This window comes from Pleurodeles waltl, chromosome 1_1 (genome assembly GCF_031143425.1).
Source record: "Pleurodeles waltl isolate 20211129_DDA chromosome 1_1, aPleWal1.hap1.20221129, whole genome shotgun sequence".
NCBI classification, from domain to species: domain Eukaryota; kingdom Metazoa; phylum Chordata; class Amphibia; order Caudata; family Salamandridae; genus Pleurodeles; species Pleurodeles waltl.
Window position 1 is genome coordinate 762,509,823 of NC_090436.1, and position 23,751 is coordinate 762,533,573.

At 42.2% G+C, this 23,751-nt stretch overlaps 1 protein-coding gene across 2 annotated transcripts in view; it reads left to right on the forward strand.

Moving 5' to 3' along the window:
* Positions 1 to 23,751, forward strand: part of CNTNAP4 (contactin associated protein family member 4) — a 2,124,586-nt gene that overhangs the window by 2,091,565 nt on the left and 9,270 nt on the right. Inside the window, exons 22-23 of one of the 2 annotated variants that reach the window (XM_069227637.1) lie at positions 1,953 to 2,171; positions 4,454 to 4,525. In XM_069227637.1, coding sequence (XP_069083738.1) covers positions 1,953 to 2,171; positions 4,454 to 4,525 — 291 coding nt within the window. Of the gene's footprint in view, positions 1 to 1,949; positions 2,172 to 4,453; positions 4,526 to 23,751 lie in introns of both variants that reach the window. The other variant, XM_069227632.1, reaches the window with a different exon arrangement.

A 23,751-nucleotide genomic window follows, 5' to 3' on the forward strand; every position in this document is an offset into this window, starting at 1 on the left:
GGGGGGAGAGATAGAGAAATAGATAGAGAAAATAGATAGAGAAGTCGATAGGTAGGGAAATAGATAGATAGACAGATAGGTAGGTAGGAGGAGGTGGAGAGTGGGGGAGTTAGATAGTGAGATAGGGAGCTAGAGAGATAGGAAGATAGGAGGAGTGAGGGAGGTAGATAGCGAACGGGTTAGCTAGGGGTGAGAGAGGGGGAGGCGAGTGAGGGAGGGGGATGAGGAAGGAGCAGGAGGGCAGGCTCGGGGGAAGAAGACGGAGGAGGTAGAACAGCCGAAGACAGGAGAACAGAAGACAGAAGAACAGAAGACAGAAGAACAGAAGACCGGAAGAGCAGAAGACAGAAGACCAGAAGACAGAAGAACAGAAGAATAGAAGAACAGAAGAACAGAGAAGAACAGAGAAGAACAGAGAAGAAGAACACAGAAGCACCGAGAAGAACAGAGAAGAAGAACACAGAAGACCGGAAGAACACAGAAGAACAGAAGGGAAGAACAGAAGAACAGAAGAGAAGAACAGAAGAACACAGAAGAAGATTGCAGAGGGGGAGAAGATTGCAGAGGGTTACAGGTTACTCTAGAAGAAGTGAGAAAACACCAGGGAATCAGTAGTTGTGGTTCCTATTCCCCAGTAAACTTTATTTTCTCTCCAGATTTTTACAGAGTTCTTTTGCTTTCACCAACGTAAATCTGTGTGTGGCAATAAACAGATCTATGGTGTTTCTGCAAATGTGATCATTATAATGGGATCTATAACTGATGTTTCCTGTCTCATCAAAATTAAGAGGCCATTTATTATGAATATTTGGAAATAGATTGTTGACAACAACTAGCGTTTTCTTGGATTTCCCTTCTTGACCTCTCATTGACTAGGACTTAGTAGTAGTCTCACTTTAGGAATCATGTGAGAGACAATAGAACTTATATGCCTGTCTTGCATTGCAGACCTGTATTCGCATATTATTGTTAAGCTGGAATGGCTACTGCCATGTACAAGGGTTTTCTTCAGGAACAAAAGTGCTACACAATTGGAACACATGTTTTCATTTAGTGGTCCCGCTCCAGCAGATGTGACAGAGGCACTGACTTCACCACAAGTGCAGAATCGTGGGTGGGCAGCCCGTGTGTATCCGAGGGCACGGAATGGTGCAGAGTCTTTCATTAAACAATTCGAAGGCCATTAAAAAGCACGTTTATTGATTCATTCAGGATGAAACAGCGAAAATGAATGCAAAAGATTTTGTTTTATAGCTATAGCATATAAATGCACCATTGAATAATTGAAAATGGTGAAATATTCTAGAGTGTGGAATAGAGTATTTTAACAACTGTGCACACCTAACACATACCACTTTTACAATGATGAATACAATACAAGAGACCACCCGTACATTCTGTTTGGTTCCAAAGGAAAACAAGTATTTGCTTAATATACTGTTATACATGTGAAATCTCACAACCATTTCACTGTTTACAAATCTGTATTCAAAGAATTTGATAAGGAGCTGTTTAAGAAAATAATATGCATAAAATACCATTAATGATGCTACTTCCTGCCTAAAGAGTGAACGAAGTTCTCGTGCTCAAGAAGCTGAGTGCATTTTATGCTTCAACTCACTTCACCTCCAGAGATTAAAATATTATAATTGATTCGAAAAGTATTTTATGTAAGTTGCTGTTTTATCTTTTGTCCTAATTACTATGCACTTTGGAGAATACACTATGAACGTGCCTAATTATTCTCATCATTGTTATCTATGAAGTATTTAATGTAAATGAGAGACTGTTCATGAAATGCAATGAATATTAGAATTCAGAAAAGCTACATATGCTGCTGGAGCACAATTGCACTGTGAGGAAAGCAGGTTAATTCTCCAATTATTCTTCAGTCACTTTATTTTGTTCACCTCGTCTATGATTAATTGGTCTACTCTCCTTTTGATTAGCAGAACCTGACGATGTCGACCAGGAGACTATGAAAGCCAGTATGCATGGTTTTGTTGGCTGCCTGTCCTCGGTACAGTTCAACCAAATCTTCCCTTTGAAAGCCGCATTCCACCACGACACCTCTGTCGCAGTCTTTGTGAGGGGACGCGTCTCTGAATCCACCTGTGGCGCCATAGCGGGGGCCGACACGTCATCCGGCGAAGTGACGCATTCCTTTGCAGGTATTGGTTGTCTGTTGTAAGCAATTGTTACAACACCAGTTTGCTACATTTTTTTTTACCTGTATCAGTAATAACGTGCACTTTTTCTATGCCTGCTGTGCTTCTGCTCATTATGTACCATTCTAGACTCATATTTTGTGAAGGCGTAACAATAGCTCTCTGATTGAAGATCCAGAAAATCAACTGCAAATTGTTTTGCCCGAATTCATACCTTTGTCTAACAAGATGATTCACGTGATTAGGCATCACTTTTATAGCACAGTTTGAAAACCTTGTGCATTCAAACTATGCCTATTAGCACATGATGTCATTGCCTTGACTTAGCACTGATGTCCATATTTTCTAGGACTGGTCCTAGTTCAACAAATCGGACTAGCTGAGGTAATGAATAACAAAACAAAGCAAAACATCAAATTCGGTGCTATGACCACCTTCAGAGTATTAAAAAAGGACAGTTTTCCGGTGTATTGTTTTAGTTGCTTCTGGAGTAAATGTTTTCAGACTGAATTAATTATTTGCAGACAAGTAAAAATTTCGAATGAACTGCTTCTGACCAATTAATCTAACTAGGGTCTTTGTTTACAGCATAACAGGCTTGTTTCCCCAAAGTGGCTCGTGCCTCCGTGGTGGTAGTTTTAATATGTCATTGTAGTATGGTGTGCCTTTTTGTTTGTTTGATTTTTTTTCCTGAAAACAGAACACCAAAGTATGGGGTTGTCTTTAGGAAATAAGAAGAAACCTAATTTTCCAGATGTTTTGGGAGTTTGCTCCTAGCCCATATGGGACGTCTGTGTCCATTACTGCCCTAGTATTTGGGGGCCTATCAGGAATAAAGCCTGACGGTGTGGGATTAGGGGGCCCACTTTAAGAAGTACTCTAATGATGCTGTACATAACAGAGATGACAGCCACCACGGGTCATTTTAAGGATTTTGGGGGCCCAAACAAGAGATATTATGGAGCCTTTGTTTAGAATACCTTTCAATTTTTACACATTGTATTGCTAATTCCAGTCCTATGCTGCCAAATAATATTTCATTTCACATTAAAGGTTGAGATCCAGAAATACTCAGAAATTAGGTGGAGAGTAAGATCTCTCTCCAAGGGGACCCAAGTAAGGTGGGTACCCTGGACAATTGCCCATTTTGGACATGCCTGCTAACTTCTCTACAGACATCAGGGTATGTATTACCTATTGGGCGCACTTTCCCCATTTGTGCTACGGCGCACCTTAAAGCAGGTGTGCCAGGTGCAAACAGGGAAAGTGCACGCTATTGAGCACAATGCGCTGCCCTCAGGGCAGCCTTGAACTCGTGCTGCCTCCAGGGCAGTGCATTCAAGAGAAATATGGAATAGAGGCTAAAAAGCTGCTTGGTGTTTCTCTGAACAGGCAGCAACCCTCCTGCACTTTTCAGAGGGATTAGAGATCCCCTTGCAGGCGGGTGCAGGAAATTTCTAGGGGGGTCCATGGGCCTCTTTTTCATCCCTCCAGACGGCTGCCTTTAGAAGGCCCACTGAAAGTGTGCCACCTTCTTGTGGAGCATTTTCAGCGTGCATGCAAAAAAGGCATATTTGCCTCTACACCCACGACGGTAATACGGTGCAGGTTCAGAGGCAAAGAGAGTCCCTCATTTGCATAGGGCCACACCACCATGCAAATGAGGGAATGCCCTCTAATGATAGCTCTTGCACTATATATGTGCCTGCGCTATCTGCATTACAGAAGGGCCAAGTGCGTGGTCCCTTCTGTAGTACCAAAGTGCCCTATCACTGTACAGTTCCAAATGAAACTCCAAATATAATTTAAGGTTTCCAGCTGTACTTGTCGATTTGTAAGCTCCGGTTAGGCATTGTTAACCGTATCCATTTAGTATCAGTTGCGGTTTTTGGCATCTAATGAACTACTATAAGGAAACTCTCCGTACTTCACTACTGGGTATTAAAATCTAATCGCACCTTTCGGTTTCAGTTTGTGTAGGTCATGTGTTAGTAGTTCGGAACTCGCATTGGTTAAAAGAGCCTACTGAAATCATTACTCATGGGCGGATCTTAATAACCCGTACCAGGATACAAAAGGAATGAACATGTAATTACGTGTTCTATACAACCAAACGGTATCAACAGGTTCCAGTATAGAAACACTTTCAATGCAGGTTCCCTTCAGACTGCAGACCCTTCAAATCCGGCGTCCACCCTGAACATCTCCCACCTCAATCACGTTTCAGTTTTCTGAAGACGCCTCTAATTTCTTTCTTTCTGTTCTTTTCCATTGTTCTGCTGCAGATCATTCTGGGCCTATAGACGGAGGACAACCCCTATCAAACGCTATGCGGAATGACTCTGCAGTCATCGGAGGTAAGAGGGTCAAAGCAACTCTCACCGCACAGAATCATTTAATAGTCGCTTCTCAGGATGTGCTACTTCTAAGCTCGCTTTAAAGCAAGAAAAGCATTTTAAGTAGTTAAAGCAGTGCTTTAAATGGGCCGGTACTGTCCGGTACTGAGTACCGGCACTTTTTTATTTTGAGAGGGTGAGTACCGGCACATCTCAGGAAAAACGTAATACTTTTAATTGGAGAGTACCGGCACTTCTCGGAAACAAGCAGATACTCTGGCACAGAGTACCGGCACTTTATTTTTTCCATTTCAAGCACTGAGTTAAAGTGTCTGCAATTGTGTGCTTGTATTCATTTCTCCAATGTGAGACTATTTTTAATAAATATTAGAGAACATCAGTGACACATTATAAGGAAACACTGCTTTCTAATGGACCCTGGTAGGTATTAAAAGTACCTCGCGGGTGGATTATGGCGCCTAGCGTACTATTGACCAAAAAGAGCATTATTTTAGCTTCTGTAGATTGGAACCTTAGTCATTGCCCCAGCAGCCAGTGGAGCTGCTTGGATTAACTGTTTTTCCAGAATTAAACTTTTACATTTGAGAGCATTATGCCTACAGAAAATAGGCCTATTCTTCTGTTGTCTTCATTTTAATTTCAAGGAATTACACATTTTCATAAATCTAATTTGCATTATTGATGTTTAGGTAAAATGTTGTCCTCTGAAAGGATGAATGAAAAACAAATTTTCTGTGTTTGACATTAAGGAAACGTTTATACGAGCGCATTTAAAATTACCAGGGTTATTTGTGTTCCTTATTATTTGTATGCACTGATGTTTTATGCTTAACTACATGTGTGCTTTTGTGTTTTCGTATTTTTAGCTCGTATATATCATTACAACTTAAAATCTGTCTTATTACACTCTACCTGAATCCGTCCAAAATTGAAATGAACATTCTGTTTGCGAAATGCCCATAACTCCTCTAATCACTATGCATAATCTAGGAATATTACATAGTCATGGCCTGGAGGAGATCCTTGATGAAACTGTCCATAAACCACTTAAATAGCTGGATCGAACTTCAAACCGCGTAATACTACTTTTTTGTCCTCGTTTTTGCTTTTGAATCAGTTTCGTTTTTGCTTTGATATTACATTGGGATCTGTTTTATTAAAATTAGCCTGTTTCTGTCCCAAAAGAAGTTATGTGGTTCAAACATGCCAAACCAACATTAGCACTATCATCTCTATGCTTTTGTATTAAGATGGAGCTCCGTAGACAACCATTAAGTGATCGCAATGAACTTTAAACAATTAAAAAAATATTTTTGGTTCTGTTTTGATTCCGAGCCAATGAGTTAATTGTTCATATTTAAGTATTAAAATGGATTGAAATGAGACAGCTTTGGCCAAGATAGCTGTGTCCATTGATATTCATATACAACAATCTGGGATGATAAATTCTACTTATGTTTAAGGCTTTCTCCATGCTTTGTCAGTGTTGGATAATTTTATACATAAGCAAGAGGGATGGGGTACTGAGCAAATTCAGGAAATCAGTTTGAGCAGATGTTATAATTACCAGGGCTGCATCTGTTTAAATTAACTAATAAACAATACTCTAAGTGCAGACCTAGGTATAATGGTTGCTCTCTTCGACCATCTTATTTTACTAGACAGACGCAACAGCTAGAACCAGGACCAGTGTCCTCCACTGTGTTTCAAAGTATGCAGGACAATGCTTTAATTGAATGAATAGGCATGTGTCACTCCTGAGGATGTCACTCACAGGCCTGCAAAACAAAGAGCTAATCACAGAACAAGCTTTGGTCATCACAACAACTGCAACCTTACAGAGGAATATGACTCATTTGCTCACAGGAAAATGTCTGTGAATTGGACCCAAAGTTTTTTTTCTATGAAGAAACATATTCTATTCCCAGGAATTGAAGGGTAAGTCAAGCAAAATTCCGAAATAAAACACAAATGCTCACGGAAAAGGGTTTGTTAATCAAGCCATCAAAGGTCATTTGGTCTCAATTCAATGTCATAACAGATAATACCACCTTAGCCAACTATCGTCCCAGTTAACCAGTCCTTTAAATGCCCTTATACATACATATAGTACTGTTACTGTCACCACTTATCAACTGCCACACCAGCGATCATCCCTCTATATTCACCCAGTCTGGTGCGCCTTTTGTACTTTTGTTTTCATTAATGGTACTGTGATTCATGTAGAAAAGCTAAAGGCCTCTAATAAATGAGTAACATAAAAAATAGCGATTAACTCAAGATGGGGATGACATGCATATTTGGTGGTCTTGCCACCGCTTGCAAATATTCTAGGAGGAAATGCGCAGTCACCTGAGGGGAGTACTGGACTATCCAGTAAGACCAGACCCTTCCATAATTTTACTAAATTTGAGACCAATAGAGTATAAACAGCTTGCCAATACTGATTGGTGTATTGTGACCTCTATGATCCTTGGGGTGAAGCACCTGATCGACCAGAATTGGCTGTAATACCAGTAATACATGAATGGGCATCTAAATGATGGTCCTTGCTAGCAATGGAAAAATCTAACATGGCAAAACCACAATACTGACACAAATATGAGCGGACACAGCATCCGTGATTGATTATCAATTTGCACAAAATACTTCTCCGGGGTGTACAAGATTCTTGAGATCCCTGAAGCTGGTGGAATAAATTAAAGCTTGAGGGACATCCTTAACATGGATCTACAAAAGCGAGGCTTTAAGGCAATATGCAAATGTTGTTTTGAATATACTGGACTATGGGCTTTCCTTGACTTTAATTATGACGACTCAGCAGAGGAAGTTTTTGGGGCTGGGTACTTTGTTTATTATATTGTCCTGGATTAGGCATGTTATTAATTGTCATTGGTTATACAACTAATTAAATAGTTTTTGCAAGAAACTAGAAGTTAAAGAAAATGGAAGCAAAATAGCTACAAGGAAATCCCATTTTCACGAATATTTATAAATATGTAATCAATTATTTTCAAATAAATATGTTTAAATACCTTTCTTCTTTCGGACCTATGCTTACAAGCATTAAGGGCCTTATTTATACTTTTTGGTGCAAAACTGGACTAACGCAGTTTTGCACCAAAAAGTTTTGCACTGGCTTGCACCATTTTTTAGCACCAGCAGGGCACCATATTTATGGAATGGTGCCAGCCGGTGGAAAAGGTAGGCTAGCGTAAAAAAAAAAGGACATTAGGCAGGTTAGAGTAAAAATAAATGACTCTAACCAGATTAGCGTCATTTTTATGATGCTAAGGGGCATATTTATACTCTGTTTGCACCGAATTAGCATCACTTTTTTTTTACTCTAATTCGGTGCAAAACTAACTCCATATCTATACTTTGGTGCTAGACACGTTTAGTGACAAATTTATGGAGTTAAAGTCATTTTTTGGAAGTGGAAACCTACATTGCCTTAATGAGATGCAATGTAGGCGTTCCCATGCAAAAAATGACTCTATGGCCTTAACTCCATATTTATACTCCCATGCAAAAATGGTGCAAGGGAGGGAGGAGAGGTCAAAGCTTGCTTTGCCCCATTTTTTAAAGCCTGGGTCAGGGCAGGTGTTAGGGGACTTTTGGGCCTATTTCCATGGTGGAACACCATGGAATAAGCCCACAGGTGCCTTCCCCAGTCCCCAGGGGCACCCCCACCCACACCAGAGGGATTGTGGGGGATGGGGGACCCCATCCCAGGTAAGTGCAGGTAAGATTGCATTTTTTTTTTTAAAGTGCCATATGGGGCCCTGAAATGGGCCCCATACTTGGCACAGTGTGCAATGGCCATGCCCAGGGGACCCTTGTCCTCTGTGCCGGCCATTGGGTTGGTGGGCGTGTCTCCTGCCTTTTCTAAAGCAGGATTCATGTGGCATGGTAGGTTTAGCACCATAAAATGACGCTAATCTGTTTAGTCATTTATTTTTACTCTAACCTGCCTAAAGTCTGTTTTTGGCGCTAAACCCTCTTCTTCTATACTGCCAGCCCCACCCGACTAAAGTCATTTTTTTTACACTCTAGCCTACCCTTTGCACCGGGTTGCACCATTCCATAAATATGGTGCCCGGCTGGTGCACAGAAATGGTGCAAGCTGGTGCTAAACATTTTGGTGCAAAACTGAGTTAGTGCAGTTTTGCAGCAAAAAGTATAAATAAGGGCCAATATTTTGTAAGTTTGCGCAACTTTTGTGTCGAAAAATGACATTAATGCATCGCAAAAAAAGTATAAATCAGGGCCTTCACCAAAGTATAAATATGGAGTTAGTTTTGCACCGAATTAGAGTAAAAAAAATGACACTAATTCGGTGCAAACAGAGTATAAATATGCCACAGAGTATAAATATGCCCCTAAATATGGCGTTAAGGCCATAGAGTCATTTTTTGCACTGGAAAGCCTACCTTGTATCTCATTAAGGCATGGTAGGTCTCCACTTCCAGAAAATGACTTTAACTCCATAAATTTGGCGCTAGACGGGTCTAGCACCAAAGTATAAATATGAAGTTAGTTTTGCACTGAATTTGTGTAAAGAAGAAATGACGCTAATTCGGTGCGAACAGAGTATAAATATGCCCCTAAGCATTTTACATCGACACCATATTACATCGTGAAAATTGCCAACATGAAAACAGTGGGCCAGAAACTAGAACTACGGAGGAGAAAAGCAAAATGTAAAATCAGTAGAAAAAACTGTAATACCTTTGTGAGGCATTGTCGCAGACCAATAAAGAAAGAAAAATCGGGGTATTATGCTACTGGAATCATTCAAACAAGAAACCAAAGTAGGTAACAATTTAAAATATCCTGAGAGACGACTGTAAAGAGGCATTTAAGGCACTTAAACAAATGTCATGCTGGGCCCCCATAGATCTCCTCTGTCACCTTTGCTCTTCAAAATAAACATAGGAGCTGTGATTCATATGTAATCTCAACACCTCCTAGAGTTCTAAATGTACATAGTATAAAACACAGTACATGCCTAACACACCATGGGGCATATTTACCAGTGACTGGTGCAGGGCAGCGCTGCAAATCTTCTTGCTGCACTGCTCTGCGTCAAAAGAAAAGGACAGGAATGCACCATATCTATAAGATACAATGCGTTCCTGTTCTTTTCCCCTGTACTGGTGCACAATAGGCTGCCATGTGTCAAACAGCAAACTGGCACCATGGGACACCTTCCTGCACAAAAACAAAAGAGGCATTTTCCTCTTTCTATGTGTGCTGCAGAATATAGCACACGTACAAAAAGGAAAAACAAGGAGAAATAAGGGTGTTTCTTCTTGTTGCACTTCCGAACAGTGAATTCATGTGATTCACTATTAGAAAGTCACAAACTGCTATGTACAACAGTGTGTTTAACACTGTTTGGGACTCCCAAATGGCAGACAAGAGACCTGTTTCAATAATAGTTATGAGGCAGGTCACAATTTGCGACTCATTTGGGTATGGCCACTTTCACAGGGATGGTGCCTGCTGGGGTCATCAGACTACCATGTCTCTGACTGTTTTTTAAATAAAGCAGTTTTCTTTGAAGCAGATAGTTTTCCTTAAAGGAAAACAGGATGCATTTAAAAAATAAAAATGAAATGTTTCAGTTTCATTTGTTTGGAGTAGGAAGTGGTCCATGGGATCACTGCCTGCTCGGCAAAAATGTTTGCAAATTGGTTACCATCAACTTGAAGTTGGTGGTAACTGTGATTGTTTGGCGATCACATTCTCCACTGCAAAAACAATCATACATGGCCCTGCAAGTCGCTATTAAGAAGGGACGCCCTTGGCATGCCCCTTCCTAATAGTGAGTTGCAATCCCTATTTTGCGAGTCTGTAACAGCTTACTGACTCGCAAAGTAGATATGGTACATTTAAAAAAGCCTTTAACCGGTCACAAAAAGCCCTATTGGCCATTTGTGACTGATAAAAGAACATCTGGCCTTTAGCTTTATTCTTTTTTCAGTACTACGATTTGGAAGGCATCAAAAGGCAGCACTTTACAAAACAAAAGTACATAAAGAAAGGTTATTACAAACGTATAAATATATTAAATCTACCTAATAGACTAAGGCCCTCATTACAAGTTGGGATATTACACCCAGAGCAAGAACTTTTGGTGAAATATTTATGTTTTTAATTCCAAGTGTGTCTGGGCCCATAAATTGTTGGGTCTGAAAACTCTGAACTCTTTAAATACAGGTCCAGAGACACCGACCTGTCAGAGTTTGTGTAGGGCAAGGGCCGTGGGCAGCAGCATTGCCCAGCCACCATCCAGTCAGCAGCAGTCTGATGGGAGAAGCCAGTATTTCCTTAGGACAGAAACAAGCGTCGCCTGATCCTCATTCGACCAATCTCATTACTACCCCCACCAGAACTCCCCTATACTTCCCTCTGCTCAGAGCAGGCAGACAATGACAATGTATTCACCAAACTCACGAAAAAACTCCCAGTAAATCAGTCATACTTTTGGGTATGTGCAGGTTTTCCCATATTTGGGGGAACTGTTAATCATCTGACTTTAGTGCCATTGATAGAGGTCAGAGAGTTTTAAAGGATCAGGGCTCAACAAACTCAGGTTGTAACCACAGGACCGCTTACCAATGAGTTACGTAATTTTGTGTTTTCTCTGATTGGCCTGCTGCATTTCCTGGATCTGAAGAGACAGTAATCAAAAGTAGTGATCAGTGCCCAGCCCAAAAACGCTCTAACAATCCACCAGTTACACACCCTGTTATTTTAATGAAGCATATGAATACAAATAGTAGAGGACCTAGGGACACTTCATATACATTCTTCAAATAAAATTAATTACCAAATGTATTGTCTTCAATTATATCTTTTCTTATTTAAAAACAAGTGAATCAATAAAATTATCCAAAAACAACCAATGCGTTTTGCAGCCAAAAGTCACTTTTCAAAGGTAAATTATATAAATATTTGCAGGTGGAATTATATATGTAAGCACGTATGAGGTTCATTGGAGACTTGGAAATAGTCTCAAATCAGTAGGCTGTATTTATGTTCATCTGGAATTAGTTTCATCAACAATGAAACATATTAATTAAGGCTATGTTTTTTTCCAAATCATAAAGAGACATTATCTAATATGGTATGTTCTCGAATCTAGATCTAAAATTAACCAGCCCTTTTAGGCAGTTGAGATCTGCTCGCATGTATTCTGTCAGCTAATGCTCGAAAAGGCAGAGTTCCTGAGTTGAGGCATATCGCCCAACCCATGTGGCTTTTGATACCGGTGGATACATCTAGTGGCATTAACTTTCTTCTTTTTATCCTATTACATTAGTTGGCATAGTGACAACACTGGTCCTGATCAATGTCTCTTTATCTTCTTTAAAGGTATGACATAGGTAGAAACATGCTAGCCATTTTCCAACAATTTGGTTTAATTATTGCCTTCTTAGTTTTATTTCTATCTTTTGGGGACATTAGTAAAATGTCCACTAAGTTGTAGTTTTGGCTTAATTTCACAAAACTTTACACTCCACACTTCACACCATGTTTTGCTCATATATCCACTTCTACATAGACCATCTCCTGAAGGACTCCTCTCCAACCAGTGGAGAGTTGTAGATAAGAATCTCAAAAGGGGGGACAGGGAGAGTTATGATCCAGTGCACTATCTCCCAACAGATAATCAACAACAAGTAGAGTGCACTGTTCCAGGAAAGAGAGGTTTTTTTTTTTGTTTACAGGGAACCCGAAGGTTTAGGAGCAAAAGCGGGAAGGACGGCCGGAGTAGGTGCTAATCGCACAAACGGCTGCATATACAACAGCCCCAGTCTTAGGCCTTCTCTTCCCAGGGAGCCTTGTCCTAAATTTTGGATGGGTGACGGTATGTTTAATTGGCCAGATGGACAATAGGCTTCAACATAAGTTACTTGAAGGTTAACCTAACCTTTCTTTGTCCTTCCATAGAAACCTACAGGGTTGTTTTTCATTTTTCTCTGGAAAAGGCTCTTTCTTTTTGGTCCTGATGAAGCGTCATTGGATCCCCTCGGACCACTAGACGTGAAACATGTTGACCCTAGTCTAGAGGCCTAGTGAAAACTCTCTCGCCCTGACTCATTTGCAGAAAGTGGTTGAGCATTATATCTCACATGGACACTTTCACGTTGTTTTTAATCTTGGTCTAGACCATAGATTTCTGTTAGTAAATTACCTAGTCATTGAGGTTTAGAACCAATTTTAATCTTCTCTCTCCTGCTTTTTGACGCAAGTCTGCCTAGACACCCTTCGCTTGGCGACCTGTACAAAAGATCTCTGGCAAAGAGCCCCCGTACTGGGGAGCCCATCAGACATTGCAGCGCCGGTCTGATGAGGAGCATCTCCCAATGATGAAGCATGACACCTGACTGGATGTGTGAGGGCTCTTGCTCCTAAACCTTTGGGTTCCCTGTAAACAAAAAAAAAACCTCTCTTTCCTGGAACAGTGCACTCTACTTGTTGTTGAGTTGTAGATAACACCACAGATGGTATGAGGAAAGACCCCATGATGAATCCCCTCTAAGGATGGGTGAGGGTTTTTGTCCTTCAATGAGGTCAATTTCTGTCCCTGACACTGAGACCTCATAGGGCTTTTACCTTTGTGAACATTCTCTTGAGAGTACGAGCATTTTTTGTGTATTTTATAACGTAATTTGAAGATTATGCTTGTTGGCCTCCTAAATAACCCTATGTAGTGTTGACAAGTCAATCCATACATACTTTAGTATGTGTGGATATGCCAATATGGTGTAAGGTACAGTACATGAGCCCTGGTGGATACCACCTGACGCTGATAGTGCAGATCAAGGCAGAGGGATAATTACTGTGCATCACATAATCATTCAAACTGATACAACCAAACATCTACTGACAGTACAACAAAAGTGGGAAAGTGACTCCTGGGTGCTATTCACATATACAATTTGAAAAGAGCCTTTCTTGTGTTAAGTGTAAAGCACAATTCTGAATTAAAGATTTCCATGTTCTACATCGCACCATTGACAATGAACAAATGATAGCCCCCTGACATTAACTTAAATGCAAATTTCCAGGTCCTGTTTTTTTTAACCTAACATAGGAATTCTCTGTTTTGGCAGTCTATTGAAAAGTGGCGGGGGTGGATACAAAGAGTATATCTACACAGATGTCAAACTGCTTACTAGCTTCGGAAGTTAGCCACTTCAAGAACAAGACTAAAAGAAACTTAACAAAATTTACACTCCTACTTGCTAGAAGATTCATAGCAATACATCGATGTTCCCTAAAACACAAAGGCAGAAGATTGGGAAAAGATGTACGGGAATGGACAATAGCAGAAGAAATATAGTTGGAACTGACTAGGACAGACAACAAACTGCCAGAAGTTCTAGACATCGGGCATGAACTATCCTGAATTTGTATATGAACTGAAGATACAAGACTGCCTTGAATATAGTAAACATGAGGCCCTAAAATGTATACTGAAACAGTCAGGGACCTCGTATCTACTCTAACCCAATATACACAGATTAAATCAGTAACAAACAAATGTTTTAATACTCAACATGCAAATCAAGTTGTTGCGCGTGCTCTCATACACTATATGTAATGCAGCAACTCCATTAGTAGATGGCCATTATGAGATTCTAACAGAAATAATAAACGCATTTAAAAAATGAAAAAAAACAGAAATCATGCTCCAGTTGCTGCCTTCATATGGGAAACTCTGCCAGTTTATTCATTGGCAGAGATTTGTGTTTTTGTCTAGACAGTGGTTTAACAGTTTTTGTATTCAGAATTTGACTGAGTTTAACACTTAAAACAGTATTTACAATTGAGATATTATAAATCAGTTTTTCAAATGCTCATGTTTGATCCCAAAAACATAAAGCTTCTAAAGGGGAAGCTCATAGCCACCTTTCAATCAGTAGAGATACTTTTGTGTATTGTTTTGTAATGGTCTTAGCTATGATTTGGGAGACTCTAAAGCACCATGTTTCGCTACCATCACAGAGATGAGGAGTTAAGCTTGGGCGTATCATTTCAAATGAGTGATGTTTTTGAATTGGAAATGATTAACAGTGGGAATTGGAATGTCTGGAGGTAGTGGGCATGCCTAAAGCCTAAAGCAGAATGGAGGGTAGGGATGAGACAACATTGTGCATCTTCGTCTTTGCCATGGAGAGAATGCTGTCATGCTAATTGATACTTGTCCTTCATGCTACTTTTAGCTTATCAATGAGCATCTGCTTCCTGGAACAATTGACAGCAATAGGACGTTTTTCAGTGGTCTCAGAGGATCTCAGGAGATCGGGCACTAGGATCTAAAAATGCCAAGTGGGTATACATAAGACATCCAGCCAGTAGTAGAATCAAGAAGGAATTCCCATTGTTAGTTTATCAGTCCGTGAAGTTTTTTCTTTGGAGATTCCCTTTCTCCCTAAATCATTTTCTGCAGTGCAGGATTAAGGTGTTAAGTGAGACTGGCTTCCAGGCTTCAGCATGAGAGAGTAACAGCTAAAAAAGGTTAGAGAATGCCTCTTTTGCCCAAGGCTACTTGTCTACAATACAACATACTCATCAGGGGGAGTGCGAAAGAACAAACTATTGTGAGCTCACCTTTCTCTGTGGCTTTCTCTGCTCTCATCCTTTTCAACTCAATAAAAAGAATACCAAGCATACTCTAGAAATATCAAATGACACCTTAGTGAGTACAGTTCACACTAGATAGAGCCAAGTTGTTAATTTAGGTAGGCACCTGGTCCCAGATTATCCATATCATCAGATGGGGGTTATCCCACGAGGATTGATGAAGGACAACCTAATATCTGCCCATTAGTATGAATTAATTTAATGTACACCAAATAAATGCCTAAAGACCTGGCCAAAGAATGAACAATTATGTACTTTAGACATTGAAGACAATCCCAAATCTAGAAATTTCAGACATTCACAAGGGGCCTCTGTAACTGGATTCTTAATCAGTGTGACTAAGTTCCTGATCAGTGTGACTTGACTTTTACAACAGTCTTTTGACTAATACACCTCTTTCTTATTTGGATATGAAGGACATTGGTATACATGATGTAGGAAAAAACAGTTTTTGCATAGTCACCCCCTTTTTTTGAGGGCTGATGTCAATGATTTTGTTTTAAACTCTGCATGCTGGGAAACACTGCTATTCAGTACTCAGTGTATGTGCTCAGGACCCTAATATATGAGAGAATTGATAATCACCTCAATGACATACGTAGCCTGTTGCCTGCAGCTTTTAAACTTGCAGGTGAACATGTCAAAATAACCTTTTTGATAAGTAAGAGCCCTACTTGTAAATATTAAATAGGTTACCCCTACATAGGCCTTACAGCACACAAGGTGAGGTGCCTAGTATTTAAAAGTGGTGTATATAAAATAATTTAGTTTTGGCATGTACCTACAGTAACCACTCCCAAAAGCTGTTTTCACTGCAAAAGTTCAGAATAAAATTATGACTCTGCTATCTTTGGGGTGGGACACGTTGTAGGAATAATTCAAACAACATTTTTAATGTATATAAAAAATTCAATCCACTGATGAGGTTGAGTTTTTAAAGATATTTAGGAAAATTTGTTTTAAAAAAGAAATCAGTGTCTGCCTGAAACTTCAATTGGCTAATTAGCATTAGCCTGCAAGCAGCTGGCTTCTAGAAGGGTTTTCCCTTAGGGTGTAAAAACTGCTCCTAGAGGATAAACAATGACCTTTTGGCCTTAAACCTGGATGTGAGGTGTGCGGTTCATTTTAGCTGAAGAAGGGCAGTTGGTGAGGGGTCAGGGGCTTCATTAACTTAAAAGTAATAATTAAGTATTAAAGGAATTCTGACGAAGAGAAGTCTTTGTTCCCTGTGGTATTTGCAGCTAGCTTGGTAACAGCCCAGTAGGAGTGGGGCTGGTCCCAGAAGCAGTTTGGTGTAACTGAGGAGAGGGCTGCTAATTTCCCTAAATACACCCTTGGCTGGCACAGCAGCAGCCTCCAACAAGAGAAGAGTGTTGTCATCTTGGATTTGCTTTAGAATAATGCACTGGGGGGTAGTTTGTAGTATGGTAAACTAGATGTGCTGAAAAAGTGTGAGGGATTCCCCTGAGATCTTTTTTAGTCACTGATTATGGAGTGTCATCGCTCCCACCCACTGGATAGTGAATCTTACAAAAGTGCCATCGGGTCCACAGCTTATCAGATCACTCAGTGGACCTGTGGTTGAACAGAAAAAGACAGGACCTGCTGTTTGAGGTTTTGCTGTTGACGGTCTAGACATGCTCCCATGTGTACACAGGACATAGAGGTGGATTCTAAGGGTCAGTTAGCTGATCTCCTGGGTTCGCTACAAGAATTATACAAGCTGCAAGAGGACGTTTTCCTGGAATGTCTGGCTAATGAGTAGCAACCGGACCTAGACATAGCCCCAGGGGTGGCCTCCTGTGGAGTGAGTCCTGGCCCCTACATGCTGTCTCTGACATTCTAAGAGCCTTAGATGTGACCGGAAGGAGCTGCTACAGAAACTCAGAAAAGTTTGGACAACCAAGAACTTTGGAGCTTTCACAGGACTGTGTGGCAAACATGTCTGATTGGAAGTGAAATTCGTCAGATACAGCTTCTGGTTTGTTCCACTGGAGGATTTTAAGTAAGACTGAGTCCAAAGGTAGAAGTCATGACTGGGTGAAGGTTCCGAAAATATCTACCCAATGGAAGGAACTTGGTGGGCACAAAATAATTTAGTTTTTTCCCATCAAAACCATTGGCATCACCAAGTCCTCATCAAATGACTATTCAAATTTAAGAGGTCTTCAGCGGATAAATCCTACAGCCTTATCCCATTGGAATCTTTCAACTTCCAGTTCAAATTCTGAGTGAGGAGGTAAAATATTTGGCCAGGATGCACCATTTGTTTTATCTGACCTATGCTCCATCGCATTTAAATCAAGTCCAGGTCCCACTCAACCATGAACAGTTACTTCTGATTGGCACTTTATTTTTCTTTTGGTGCTTTTTGCCTTGAATCTTTAGCAATTCATATATCATGGTTCCCTTTTGGATTTTTTATCATCTCTCTATTCTAAGAAATTGAAAATGGGATTTTTATTGTGTTTTCCTAATTTTTTTAAGTGCTTTGTTGTTGCTAATTACTTACCCTAAGTAAGCCTATGTGCTCTGTGCAATAGCTACCAGGGGTTGAGTCCAGGTTAAAAATGTTGAAACTGTGTTTTAACTCTGATGAATATGTGGCCTAAATCCTAGTGCCAGACTCCCACCTACCCCATTTAATAACCCACGTTCTTCCAATGTTCACATTAGCTTGTACTAGTTAAGTTGTGACTGTGTCCCTAGTTCTGACCTGGATGTCCTGGACCAGTGTGTCTTTAGACACTGACTTGCAGTACTTTACATAATGTGTTGTCCATCATTTATGACAAATTGGTGCACTACGAAGGTAGTTCTGAATTTTATTTTATGTGCAAAGCTTCAAGAATAGGACCTTAGAAATAGTGATATAATTTGCAAAGTGAATGGTGTCAGGTAAGGTTTCTTTTCATAGTGGTAGGATCCCTATCCTTTCAATAGATGTTGTAGAAATAAGTGATGAACTTATAATTTTACAAATCAGATTCTCTGGGATTGAGCTGGAAGCATTGACCAACATCAGGAGGCAAGGTTAAGGAGGGGGCTCACTGTTGAGGCTACCTATCTTATGTATTGGAGATAGAAGGTATTATTCTACAATTAAGAACAAAACAACAATGGGACAATGGACACTTCATGACATCTTGCTGGTACCAATATTTAATATGAAAATAGACACATGTCTCTCGGAAAATTAAAAGAAGGTTCTATAAGAACAGAATATGTTTTTATTGTATTTGTGGATGAGTCACAGGATAAACTAATTGTAATACCTGTGCCACCTGCTTCAACCCTCATAACTTTTCCTTTGTCCCCAAAGTTTTTTTTCTCTGAGGGGCATCAGAAAGCCAGGCTACTAAATTGCTGGTGCCTAGCGAGGCTGTGCCAGCTAAATAATTCATCCATTGTGTCTCAGTGATGTCAGGATGTTTTCTACCCTGAATTGATTGACACCTGCAGTGGAAAGCGGTGCGAGGTGATCACACCCCTGATTGCCCTGGCTGGCACGTCCTGGAGAGTGCTTTGTGCCCTTGCTGATAATGCTGTTCTAGGCCTGATTGCCATGCTGTGGTTGGTGCTGGGACCTGGAGTCACATGCTGCAGCCTGTGTGCTGCCTGGGGCCATGCCTTGATGTAAAGGCCCCGGCTGCAGTTGGAATCACTGGGCCTCTGGCGATGTAGCTGGAGTGCCCTGTGGTAAATCTGCCTGATCTGGGCTCAGGCCATGCCCTTGTAGAGACATGATAGCTGTAGCCACTGACCAGGTGAGGAGGAGGCTGCCCTGAGCATTTCTTTCTGTGATGCCCATGGCCTCGGACATTGGAGTGCTCTTGGGGGTGTACCAGCACCCGGCCCTTTTTTGCTGGATGACACACAATGGGCATTTCCCCCTATCCACCAAGTCTACCCCAGGTGTATAAGAAACTTTGCCTTTCCATTATACCCGCATGACCTTGAGACTGCCTGCTGTGGTCGCGATCCCAAATGCCCCTTGCCTCGGGTCTGCTCATGCCCGCTGGTTCCTCTCCCTAAAGGTTCCAATATGAGGCAGGACTTGAGAGATGGCCAGTCCCGGACAGAGGAGTGTCTCTGGCCTCTACCCTGCTTTTACATGAATCTCAGCATTTGGTGGGCTGCCACTGCCCTCCATATCCATGCGAGCTGATGAGTGCTTAAGGCCTGAATACCCCTGCACTGCACTGTTATCTGAAACTACAACTGAGGATGCTCATGCTCCCAGACCAATTGAAACTCCCTATGCTGGGTGAGGTGGGACTCAGCAAGCCACTGTCTGCAGTGGCCAGCCACTATGGGCAAACACGACACCAAGCAATCTAAGCTGCCCTTTGAGGGCAAACAGCAGACATGCATGACAGGGCTGATGCGCCTCCAATATGCCTGGCCTTGTTCCTAGTGTGCTGGACCAAGATGTCAGGGAAATGATGATTGATGTAAAGAACAGCCTTGGTACAATTGACTCCAAAATAGACATACTGACCTGCTGATTTGACCGCAAAAAGTAAAGAGTGGACAAACATGATGAACTCCTTGATCAACTGGAAACCCACATCTGCAACATTGAAGACTCTCAGAACACCACTGGTGAACACCTCCTACATATGGAGAAAGTACTGGAGGTTATCAAGCTCAAGAATGAAGACCTTGAATTGCATTCCAAGTGAAACAATCTATAGATCCTGTGACTCACTGATTCCACACCCATCGATAAGCTAAAAACCTACATCGAAACCATGCTTTGCCACCTATTGTTGAACGCATACACCATTCACTTGTCACACGTTCCCCTCCTCATGCGTCAGTGGGACCCACCATGGCCAGACCCCTCAATTACAGGGACAATATCCTGCAGATTGCCAGAGAACATCGGTTGATTCAGCATCAGAGCAATACCATCAGCATGTACCCTGATTTTGCCCTACCCGAGAGTTTCTCCCAGTGAAACGCCTACTTCAAAAGTCGAAGATCGCCTACTCCTTGCTCTATCCAGCCAAACTGTGAGTACACCTTGGTGGCAAACAACACTACTTCATGGATTCCAAGGCCACCATGAAGACAACTACGACCACTAAGACAACTCCTCTACCTGACCCCGCAACCTCCAGTGAAGGCCGTTTCAGTGACAATGACTAAAGACCCGACAAGTTTTATTACTACATTTCAAGGTCTATTTACTGCTGGTGAGATTGTGGCTCACCTGTCATGGATTCTGCCCCTGCAATGCTAATATTTTCTCTGACCCACCAGTGTGGGTGTTGATTCCATGTCTAGGTCATGGCCACCACATGTTTTCCTTATTTGTGTTCCTTCATCAACCCCCATGGGGATTTCTATCTTCTTCTTTCAGCCACTCGGATTACTGGTCCTTTGTTGTTCTTGAGGGATGCTTCCCAGTACACTATGGCCCTCATTACGACTTTGACCGCCAAAGCCACGGGTGCCAGAAGACTGCCAGTGCTGGCGGTCTTCCCTCCACAATATCATGGGTACTTCCGGATTTCTGCCACATTTCGATGGAAATCCAGCAGTACGGTTGCTCGGGGGGGAGGCACTCTAGTGGTTCCACCACCGCCCCGCAAGTAGGACACTGGCCACTATATTATGGGCCATAATATGAACTGGCGGTGTTCTGCTGGCGGGGCGCTGCTGGCAGTGGAAGTGCCCCTTCCTGTTCCCTGTTGGAGGACCTTCTCCCTGGAACAGGTAAGCTGATCGTCTGACAGGGGAGAGGGGTGGGAGGGTGCGGGTGTTGTGTGTGCGTGTATGAGTGTGTAGTGCCTGCGTGTGTACATGAATGTGTGTATGCGTGGGTGTATGCATGTCTGAATGTTGAAGTGAGTGCATGTCTCCATGTAAGTGTGTATGCGTGTGAGTATGTGTTGTTGTGAATGCGTGTATGATTTTGTTGTGAATGCGTGTATGAATGTTGTTGTGAATTAGTGTATGAATGTTGTTGTGAATGCGTGGATGGATGTTGTTTGAATGTGTGTATGGATGTTGTTATGCATGATGTATGAATGTTGTGAATGCATGCATGTAGGTGAATGTGTGTATGCGTGGTGTGTGTGTGCATGTAAGCAGGGAAGACAGGATGGGGAGGGGGTGCTGCGGCTGAAGGGGTGGGGGGAGGGGGTGCTGTGGCTGAAGGGGGTTGGGGGAGGGGGGTGCTGTGGCTGAAGGGTGTTAGGGGAGGGGGTGCTGTGAGTGAAGGGGGGGAGGGGATCCAGTGCTTGCTGGGGGTGGGGGAGCCCTCTACTGGTGACAAGGAAGAAATTCCCTGTCACCAGTAGCCTTTTCTCCATGGTTATCGTGGTTGTGCTACCGCCGCTGAAACCATGGTGGAAAGTCAACTCCTAATACCACCAGTGGTCTTCTGTGGACCGCTGGATCGGAGATGTTGCTGCACCACCAGCCTGTTGGTGATGGGGCCGCCACATTTAACTTGGGGGACAAAAGACCGCCAGGGTCAAAATGTGGGCATATATATTTATCTGGAAATGGGCTTGGGGGGCGTGTCAGGCTCTTTTAACCAGGTGGTAGGGTTGAAGTGGGTGGGGATGGTTCTTTGATTGCTGCTGCATTTACCTGTGCTCCTCTACATATCTTACTTGCCATGATGGGGAAGTCCCCCTTATTACACCTTCGCACTAGCAATAGATATCCCCCCCATTACTGATGTGGCTCTCTCACACTCCCCTCGTCCGCCATGACATCCATTATATGCCTGACCTGGAACATCCAGGGACTAAACGATTAGCACAAGATGCAACTAGTGCATGCATATCTTAACAGGTCTCATATAAACGTGTGCTTCCTCCAGAAACAACATTTGACCCTGGCAAATGCTGCTCAACTTTGGGCTGGCTGGTTCTCTGTGACACATGCCTCTTTGTACTTTGAGCTACATAACCTTCCAGTGATTCTGGCCTCAGTGTATGGCCTCAGCACAGACAGACCTGAATTCTTTGCAGAGATCTGGCTCTTAATATTCACACTGTCACCTTGTACTATTCTTTGGGGAGGGGATTTCAATGTTGTCTTGGACCACAATGTAAACCTGTCCAGTGGCATTCAGTGGCCCCATCCATGTGCTCTGGCCCATCTCCACACTCTCATTCAAGATAACAGCCTGCAGAACATCTGGTGCTTGTGATGTCTCTATAGAACTGAAGTCTTTTCTCACCTCTACACCTAACAATTGGTCTTGTATAGACTACTGGCTCTGTACGTGAGAAGCTCTTTCCTGGGCCACTGATGTTACTCACATTCCCGAACCCTCTCCGATCACACTCTGGTCCTATTAGAACTCACCTCCCACCCCTTCCGGGGCCTTCTTCTTCAAGCTACCCTCACACACCCTCCGTGATGTGGTGTTTTCAGATGAGGTCCGCACAGTTATCCTAGACTTCTTTACACATAATCAGGGGTCACTTGTCTCTATTTCCATGCTTTGGGAGCCACTCAAGTAGTCATCCGGGGCACCTGCATGGCAAAACAATCTGGCATCCTCAAGGCAAACCGTACATACCTTACTAAATTGGAAACAGATGTCTGCGTGCTCAAATTGGAATTCTTCACCTCAAACAATCCACTGGCCCTTGCATCACTCAGGGAAAAGGTTTCAGGGAATGCAGAGGTGGTGACCACGAAGGCTCAGTATCTCAATAGGGTGGCAGTGGCTAGGTGTTATGGCAAAGAAGATAGATCCAGTATGACTTTAATGGGTCAGCTCTGAAAATCTTGGACTATCTCTTACATTCTGCAAATGTTAGATGAACAACAACTAGTCCACACCAAGTCAGATGAAATTGTGCATGTCATGACAGCCTACTGGGCCCATATATGCACTGCCTTTATGGCTCCAGATATGGCAGCATTAAACGATTAGCTGTACATACTTCAACTCCTATGGCTTGATAATGCACACCGCTTGAACTAAGATATCCCCTCATGACTGAGGAATATTGCAGATCACCCAAATCATGCCTGGTGAGGAGGTGCCAGGATTAGATGGGTTCACCACAGCTTCTATAAAGAATATGCTGAGCTCCTTGCCCCCAACTCTTGGCAATGTATGATGACTCCTTGTCTCTGGGACAGTTACTGCCTACCTTGCCTGAGGTATCCTGAACCCTGGCATGCTAGCATATAAGTGTGACTCTTATTGATCATTGTCAATGATAAACATGGACAATAAGATTGTCAGGTTTGCCAAGTTAATAGACAACCACCTTTTGCCTCTTCTGTCTGCTGTTGTCTGACTGGACCAATCTACCTTCATGACGTAGTGGTCAACTGCTCACTACCTCTTGCCTTTGTACAATGTTCGCACTCATGCACAGCATTGACCCCAAACTTGAGGCACTAGCAGTACTTCTGGATGCCACTAAGGTGTTTGACTCTTTGGAACAGCTACAAATCTTTTGCCTCCTCCCTTGTTTTGGCTTGGGCATGCACTTCCTACACCTGATCTGACTATTGTATTCTTCCTCTTCGGCATGGCTGCATATCAATGAAAGTGCTTCTGCTTTGTTCTCAGCCAC